At 39.1% G+C, this 9404-nt stretch overlaps 1 protein-coding gene across 14 annotated transcripts in view; it reads left to right on the top strand.

Moving 5' to 3' along the window:
- Window positions 1-7474, top strand: part of NBEA (neurobeachin) — an 834265-nt gene extending 826791 nt beyond the window's left edge. For all 14 annotated transcript variants that reach the window (XM_034758618.1, XM_034758629.1, XM_034758620.1 and 11 more), the window contains 3 exons: window positions 2921-3117; window positions 4199-4350; window positions 5663-7474. In XM_034758618.1, the coding sequence (XP_034614509.1) occupies window positions 2921-3117; window positions 4199-4350; window positions 5663-5753 (440 nt within the window). In that variant the 3' untranslated portion in view covers window positions 5754-7474. The remainder of the gene's footprint in view (window positions 1-2920; window positions 3118-4198; window positions 4351-5662) is intronic.
- The last annotated feature ends 1930 nt before the right edge of the window (window positions 7475-9404 follow it).

The following is a 9404-nucleotide window of genomic DNA, read 5'->3' as shown; positions in this document are numbered from 1 at the left end:
CCGCTTCCAGCAGCTTCCATTGGCCTGGAGCAGCGAACCGTGGCCAGTGGGAGCCGCAATCGGCCGAACTTGCGGACATGGCAGGTAAACAAACCAGCCCGGCCCGCCAGGGGCTTTCCCTAAACAAGCGGCGTCCCAAGTTTGGGAAATACTGTATTATTGCATTCCTTTATTTTTCACTCTTTCCATTTGGTTCATTCCATTTATCTCAGTTCCTTTTCTTGCTTTCTCATTTCCATCTACTATCTTTTTTGCATGGCTCGCTCTCATTTATCTCCTTTTCTTGACTTGAAAAGCAGCATATTTTTTCTTCTTATCCTTTCCTATTCACCTCTGTTATTTTATGTGTTCTCCCTTACTTCCCTTTTTTTGTTCTTTCTTCTTCTTCTCTCCACATTATTTTATTGATTCTTCATGATCCCTTCTCCCTCATTTCTCTTTTTGTCCCATCGCCACCTCCTCGAATTCCTATATTCCTTCTCCTGCAGATCCAACCCTCTTCCTCTTCGCCTCATAATGATGCCTCTTTCATCCATGTCTCCTCATAGGAATTTATTCTTCCACTAATTCCTAAGAAGGGTTGTTGCTTCTGAGGGCGAAAAGGCCAGGTTGATTACTCTGCCCCATACATTCACAATTAAGCTTGTTGGACTGATACATTTTATGACAACTTTGAGCTCCACATTTATTTTCATAGCTGACTTTGAAACCTCTGAATACTGTAGATTCTAACAGGAAATGCTAATGGGTCATTAATGATAATAATGATTTATTATATAAGAAGGGTAGGCTAGGTCAAGAAATTAATGAGATAAAGCACAGTAACTAGGAACCTACCCTGAAGTTTTTTCTTGCTGATGTAAATGATGTGATGTAAATTCTTAGCCCATAAGCCAGCTTCATATTGCTTTAATGCCATAGGACTGTACCCTTTTGAACTGTATTGTTGCAAACCTCCTATTATTATGGCTGAGGTCTGTGGTAGACTATCCGCAGCTTCATTAGACACTAATGGAAATGTAAAGCTTTAGTAATGCAGCTCGTTATAGAGGCACTGGGTGCTGGACAACTAAAGGCCTACATATCAGATAAAGAATACATCCCTCATTGATTAAGAGGAATTGGGGCCTACACTGTTAGTCCCAGAAACCCACCATCAAATTCTGCTCTCCTGAGCTCTCTCTCTCATGGTCTTCCCTTAGTTACGGCAGCCCATATGGTATATACATTCAAGTTCTCCCATCTATGTTTTCTCACTGATTCCTCTTCTCAAGCTTCCCCTGCAGTTTCCCTCCTTTCCAGTTTCTCCCCAGTTTCTCTGCTTCCATTTTCACAACAACACTACATGGACTCAGCTCTCTCGCTAAATCTCACATGTTCCTGTCTAGCACTCCATTTCACTATAGTAACAGACACACAACCCTAGAGAATAATGCACTAGGACATGACTAGGCAAGGAGGCAGAGTTAATGGGAGTCTAGCAACCAAAGTCCTCCACATCAAGTTGAGAGAATTTCCCTATATCTGCTTGTGTTCTTATTCAAGCATAGACATGAGTGGTCTGTCTGCATTTCTTAAGGCCAGAGTCCTGAATCACATGATTTCCTTCTTTTCTTTCTTCTCCTTCCCTGATGGGTCATGTGGGCCAAGGAAACAGCCAGTTTGTCAGTCTGTTTAAATGTTAATGTATTGCTCTTTTCTTTTGAGTAATCTAGTTTTTAATTGTTCTAAAACTGGCTCTGTCTGCATCTCACAACTTTGCTGCATTTCGTTTACTGTTTCTGAAGTTGACAAACAGCAGTTTGAGACTATTATTTTTTCTATTGAGGTAGTGTCTAATGTCCTCAGTAAGGATTGGACTTTCATTGTGTTAGACCCTAAAATCGAGGAAAACACAGTCCCTTTCCCAAAGAATTCACAAACGAGGTCCCAGATTCTGCAACTGGATCTAAATGGGCAGACCCCTGGGCCCATGTGTTGGAGCTCACTGAAGTTAGTGGGGCCCATGAATCCAGCTGCTGTATCAGGACCCAAGTTCTTTAAGAGAAAGATTGTGCTCCTTTTAAGGAGTATGGCTTGTTACACTTGTCACAGAAGAGACTATTTCTCTTAGCGCAGAACCGATATCTAGATTCCCAAAGAGATTTTCACCACCTCACTTGGAAAAAAATTGCTTAAATGGAAATTGATGAGCCCAGCACTTAAAAAGTATGTTCTCGCTTTTATACTTTTCTTTTTGTTACCAACAACAGTAAAAAATGGCATATAAATTAAATAAAATTTACCTGAAGAAAATGCATATTTAGTGCACACCATTAAAAATTCTTTAGAAAATACCATCTACCACCATCATTAGGGAGTCACAAATGTTGACTTTTTTATTACAGCCACTGTAATAATAATTCAGTATTAAAATCTGTGCATGTTATACATCCATGTGGGGAGGAAACCTACAGGAACTGCCAGATACTGCAGGAGGAACATGTGGTGACGTGGCTACCTTGTCCCCAGGGAGCCTTCTCTACCTTACACTGATAGGGCCCCATCTGTTTGGCTGTTTGATGGGGGTGGGATGGAATGAGTTCACATTAACAAGGGGGAATGCAGCTTAACAGACTTCTGAACAGCTAGGAGAAGGAAGGGATGAGTTGCAAAGATTAATTATTAGAAAAGGGGTAAAAATACTCACAATTGAAAGTAGTTAACAGGTAAAGTAAATAAAAAAATAGCACTCTGCTGATATGCTGTATCTTTTTCCTCCATCTGCTGCCACCTGCTTTGTTGTTGTGGTTGTAGACTGTAATCTTTTTAGGTCAAGGACTATGTCTTCCTATGTCTGTACATATTGTCTGTATGCATACTGCATATAGTTTGTGACATGAGCATCTGTATAATATATTTTATTGTTTTCAATGTACAGAGGGTCCTTGTCTGGTACACACAATTACTGGAGATTTGCTGAGAGCACTTGAAGGGACTGAAAACTGCTTGTATCCTCGCTTAATTTCAGTATCTAGTGAAGGCCACTGCATCATCTACTATGAGCGAGGACGGTTCAGCAATTTCAGCATTAATGGCAAACTCTTAGCTCAGATGGAGATCAGTGACTCAACCAGGGTAAATCTAAATGCAAACAACCATTTGACACTGCACTCCTTTTTTAAAATAAATGGAATGTATTCGCAATGTTACTTAGAGAAAATACAGAGGTGAAAGTGGGCTGGTACGGCATACCGGTAAGAAGTGGCCGCTGGTACCGGCCCGTACACAGCCCACGTTAAAGCACCGACGGGTAGGCACCCTACCAGCAGGGTTGCCGACGGGGGCACAAAAGGGGCAGCTGCCCTGGGGCCTGGCGATTTAAAAGAGCTCGGGGCTCCCGGCCGCTTTTGCCTCTACCGCGGCAGTGGCCGGAGCCCCGGGCCCTTTAAATCACCACCAGAGCCCCAGTCGGCACAGACCGGGCAGCGTGGAAGGGCTGGCTTAGGGAGGCTGACCCCAGCCCCACCCCTTCTGCCCGAGGCCCTGCCTCTTCCAGGGGCCCATGTCGGTAAGTCTTTTATCTTACTTTCACCCCTGAGAAAATAACATGTGTAAAATTGCTGTTCTCAGAAAATGTAATGTTCAAATAGATATCCTTTTATGTCCATCTCAAGTCAGCAGTGAACTCATGCTTTTTCAAAATAAGTGAGAACAAATTGTTTATGATACCAGATGATTCCTGGAATTTAAGTTCAGACTTAAATTTCAGCGGGAAATATGTCTTTAAAACAAAATTGTTTGAAATTAATTCCTTCTTTACTTATTAGCAAAGACATGAATTCAGGCCCTGTTCTATCAGTAGCACTTGAAGCAGTGTAAGGAATGCAGATCTCTACTCTGCCTTAGGTGTTAGTGATGGCATCAAATACTGCAGGGCAAACACAAGTTTTGCATGCTGAACTCAATTCTTGGCACTTAAAAGCTTTGTAGGTCGCAGGTGAAATTTATTTATTTTTCATTTTAAAGGCACACAGGTAATTTATTGAAGATTTGGGGTCCCTAAACAGTTGTTGTTATTTTTAAGTATTTCTCTTCACTTTTAAATGTGGGCAGAAACATAAACATACACTCCATTAGTGAAAGCTATTTGTGGGGCTGTTTGTCAGTTTTCCCCAATATTAACTGAAGTTACCGGTTTTGTTTGTTTCTTCTGAAGGCCATCCTCCTGAGCAGTGATGGACAGAACCTGGTGACGGGGGGGGACAATGGAGTAGTGGAAGTGTGGCAGGCTTGTGATTTTAAACAGCTCTATATTTACCCGGGCTGTGATGCTGGCATTAGAGCAATGGACTTGTCTCATGATCAGAGGTGAGTTGCTGCATTAGAATTAAAATCATCTGGTAAATATTAAACAAAACTATTAAATACTGTTTCTTTGATGTTAGCATGTCAAACTACTGTTATACTTAATTTAAAATATGTGATACAACTAAGCTCTCAGTTATTTCCTGTTGATCTGTTGATCCTGTTGAATTGTCATTTTAGGCTCTGATCCTATAGGCACTTATACATCTGCTTAACTTTAAGCAGACACATAGTCCCATGCACCATTTCCTCCCTTAGTGTAAATCAGGAAAATTACATTGACTTCATCTGAGATACACTGATTTATGGCAGCTAAGGATCTGGCTTGATTGCATATGCATAAGTGTTTGCAGGATCAGGGCCTGAGTGAGTATTGTGTTATCATTGGCCAGTGCAGCGATGTATGAGCCTGATCTCTGAATCTCCTATTTTAGTGTGATTAAAATGTAAGTCTTAATGATGTGTTTATACCGGGTTGTAAGTGGGTTTAGTTTTTGCATCATTTGCCAGTATGGTGTTTGTCAGCAAAACTCTCACTCATGAAATGTGAAGTATACATAGATCTTTAAAAAATCCTATAGTATTCATTTCAGCTTATTTTTCTTACACTTTTTAGAATTTTTATACTATGTGCCACTGTTTGATACAACACCAAAAATATCCATACATCAAATACCTACTCAATTTATTTGTGTTTCATTTGATGATCTGAAAGAAGATTTCTGTCTCAGCCAAATCAAAACTAACTTACAAAATGAGGCTTATTTACTCTTGGAATTCTGCCAGTTTATGTTATAGTGCTGCACAGCGTTCTATAGCTTCTTGTTTACAATAATCAAATATAGCAGATTCTTTTTACTAGACTAATTTCTCTATCTTCTGATTCTAATGCTGGGTTCTGAAACCCCATTTCAGCAATGCACATAAGCACTGGCTTACTTTCAGCACGATTTAAGTGGGACGGATACAATGCATTTTGTATTGTTTGGTATCAGCAATTGGTTGACATCCAAGATCCAGTTGTAGGAGGCAGATAAGAAAAACTCAGACTCGCAATTAAAGGAGTCAATTGTAACTAGAAACTCATCACAATTACTTCTGCTAAAGAAAGAAACTAGGAATATATTCAGAATGAAACTTTTTAAGAACACCTAATTAGCGCAATATGCATTTATATATAACTGTCAAAGAGAAGACCCTGTTCTGTTGCTATTTTTAATATTCAGCGTAACCTGCAGTTTTTGAAAGTTAAAAGATGACTAATATATGGTAAAAAATGTAACAAGTTCAGTATCTATCTTTTTACCTTTTTCAGAACTCTGATTACTGGCATGGCTTCTGGTAGCATTGTAGCTTTTAATATAGATTTTAATCGGTGGCATTATGAGCATCAGAACAGATACTGAAGCTGAATGAAGAACTGAAAGCCAAGGTAAAGCTGAGAGCACAAGTGCTACAATGAAAGGCGTAATCTCTGGTGGAAAAACACGTCTGCATTGACCTCCGTTGTACATTCCATTACACCCAGCAATAGCTGTACATTGTAGTCAGCAACCATTTTATTTTGTGTGTTTTTTCACAACTGAACACCAGCTGCTGAAAAGCAAGCTTGTATCATGTAAATTATATGAATTAGGAGATGTTTTGGTAATTATTTCATATATCTTTGTTTATTGAGAAAAGGTAGTAGGATGCGCCACAAGAGACTTTCGAAAATTCTGAGGAACCTTGTGTCCAGTTGTTACGATGTTTAGTCTGTGAATCTAACATGCATCCCATTTCCAGTCTCTTTTCAAGCTGAGAAAAAAAAATATGTTTGATACTTTGTACATCAGATGCACATCTTAACTTTGAAGGGATACTTTTGTAAAAGTAAAACCTTGTATAAAGAACAAAAATGTTTCTTAATTTTATTGTGGAGTTACAACTTGCATGTACTTTAAACCTGATGTCTTGATGGAACAGGGGTATTCACACAAATCAAACTGGAGATCTGTCTAAGGGTGCAGCTTGCATTAAAGGGTTGAATTTGGGTGCAATCAGTAATTTTGACATTTTCACCAAAATATGTTTTTCACTTTTTAAATCTAAACTCATTCTCTTCCAAGTGGAGTTTTGCTCATGAAGCATTTGGATAAGAAGCCATCATTTGCCATACTTATACAATGAAAGTTACATTCTTCCCTTTTAAACTTATAGACAAGTCAGAAAGGGAGCATAGTGGAAAGGTTCTGATTTTCATTATATCATCAAGAGTCTTGTAAATCTCTATAGTGCTTAATGACTCCCAACAAGGCAAGAGTGCTATACTTCTGGATTCATCACATTTGGCATATGGTTCACTGAGGGAAGAGGGCCTCAGTTACATTTTTCTCTTATTTTTCCTCTGAATAGCTTGGTTTGTTTAACAACCTTAGCTTTTATTGCAAAGATAAGTTATTCTTTTAGGTTCTTCTGAAAATCTCACCAGAAGTCACATTCTCAGCCTAAGGCACTTCATGTTTTACAATACCGTAATGATGACTATCAGAATAATTTCCCACACATTGTACTGATCAAATTACACACCCAGGGGTATATACACTTTACTTCATGTTTCTTCTTTGTATATTTGGTGACTGTATTGTCATAGATGTACATATTGTGTCGGTAGGGCTATGAGGCATGTAACAGGAATGTAATTTTCTCCGAATTTACACTCACTTGCAGTCATTTATTTAAAATGATAATGGATTCTTTGTATTGGCACTTTGCACCAGAAACATATCATTATTTATTGATGTGATTACTTATTTGTTATCCACCTTGTATTAGTAAGTTTTAGCACTGAATTCCTTCTTCATTGTTGTTTGTATTTAAAAGATTCTGAAATCATGGGGAATCAACGTAATGATTAAGTTATTCATCACCAGTCTGTAAGCAATATCTTGAGTTTATAGCTTAGAATTGGGAGAATACTGAACATCTGGAAGACAAGTTCATTTCATCTTGAGATCATGGTGAAATATTTTGGATATATAAATTCCTTAAGCTATTGTAACCATGTTTTATTGCAAAGATGTAAAATATGCCAGATGTGTGTGAGTTGGAAATCCAAAAAAGAAAAATAAAATATGCAAAGAATTCAGAGATTGTTTTTTATTTCATTGAACTTTTCATCAAAACATCCACATCGCACTGGAAATAAATAATAGTTTTAAGAAATGTTCTCTATTATAATCAGTGTGTATAAAAATGGATATCTTGGAGGTTGTGGTCTCAGTCTCTGAAGGGAGTGAAGAACTCTAGATACATAGTTTGATTTCTAATCCTTTAGATTACCAACACATAAAGAGAAAATATGAAAGTTGTTCTGAACAGCAAAAAGAAGAAATAGAAAAGTTTGAAGAAAGTAAACTTATGATTTAAAAATCTGCCTATGGCTGCAGTCCTGTCATTTGGATCCTTGTGAGCAGATAGCATGCATTTCAATGGAGGTCTGATCAAGGCCATGTTGGCATCTCTCAATACCTGACACTTAGCATAAAAGCAATAGACAACTGTAACAGAAATATCTGGCAAGCAATTATCTATCTCAGTAGTTCTCAAACTGTGGGTCGGGACCCCAAAGTGGGTCACGACCCCATTTTAACGGGGTTGCTAAGGCCAGCATTAGACCTGCTGGGACCCAGAGCTGATATTGAAGCCCGAGCTCTGGCCTTACCTGGGGCAGTGGAGCTCAGGCTGCAGCCCCCCTGTCCCCCCACCCAGGGCAGTGGGGCTTGGGCTGCAGCCCCCCTCTCCCCACACCTAGGGCAGGGGGGCTCGAGCTGCAGCTCCCTTTCCCCCCACCCAGGGGAGGTGGGGAGGGGGGCTCAGGCTCCGACACACCCCCACCCATGGGTCAAGTAGTAACTTTATTTTCAGAAGGAGGGTCCCGGTGCAATGAAGTATGAGAACCCCTGATCTATCTAAACTAGAGTCATGTCAAAAACCTTATTAAAATATAGTACACATTTGTGGTAATTGTCTTCCTTTATCAACCCTTTGAAAAGTTGGTAGGCCTTTCTGAGGCTGGATTTTTTTTTTTTTTTTTAAGTGTGGTAACCTTCAGGTTACATGAACCTAAAAAAGTACCCAAAATCACAGCCTCAGTGTACCATCAAGTAAAAAAAAGTCAACTGCTATTTCATTTATTAAGCTGAGTCCTTAAAAAATATACTGTAGTTTTGCAGCTACTTGACATTCTGATTTAATGATTTCCTATGAATGTTGAATGTTGTTACATGAAGACTGTCCACGTTAGATTAGGTGAGATTTATTTGAAAAAAAAAATCATTTTCGTAGTCAACGAGTTAACTGTGTGTCATTAGGAGGAAAGTGATAAAACAAAAGACCATTTAACAATAATTCTTACTGTTACAGCAGTGCCTAGAAACCCTACTGTACTATGCTCTGTGCAAATCCAGAATGGAAGTTCCTGTCCTGAAAAACCATCCAAATGAGCCCAGACACAAGTGGGTTTCACAAAAGGTGGAAGAAGGGGAAAAGGGTAATACTCACAAAATTACGAGGTTACGGGATTTCTGGTTCAATGTATTGTATTGTTTTGTTTCTTAAGTTTTCTATATTATTTCTTTTTTTTAAAAAAGCCTTCCTTTATCACTGATAATTTCCCCTGCCCCTGCTTTGTTTTTTTAATACACACCCACATTTTATACAATGTAACCCTTCTGCCAGGCGGTGTTGGCAACAACAAGAGCCAGGTTCTCTGTTTAGGGGTTCCTCTTAACAATACAAAACAAAACCAGCTTAGAGGCAATTCTTCCCCACTCACAAGAAGTGAGTCTGTGGATAACAAAAGAAAATGTCTATTAAAAGGGAAAGGGAGCCCATCATTAATTTGTGAAAACATCAGAATCATGATTTGAAAGCATGTAACCATAAGCAAACATCCATCTCACAGTACATTGGACAGCGTCCTTTCCTGCCTCACTTTCCCACATTGCAGCGTAAAAGTCCAATGTCTGAATGTCCCTTTAACACACCACTTCCCTTTCCCTCTGCTGCACCCCACT

The sequence above is a fragment of the Trachemys scripta genome, chromosome 1, assembly GCF_013100865.1.
Source record: "Trachemys scripta elegans isolate TJP31775 chromosome 1, CAS_Tse_1.0, whole genome shotgun sequence".
Taxonomy (NCBI): Eukaryota; Metazoa; Chordata; order Testudines; family Emydidae; genus Trachemys; species Trachemys scripta.
Note: the sequence above shows the minus strand (reverse complement) of the source record. Positions and strands in the feature narration are given on the sequence as shown.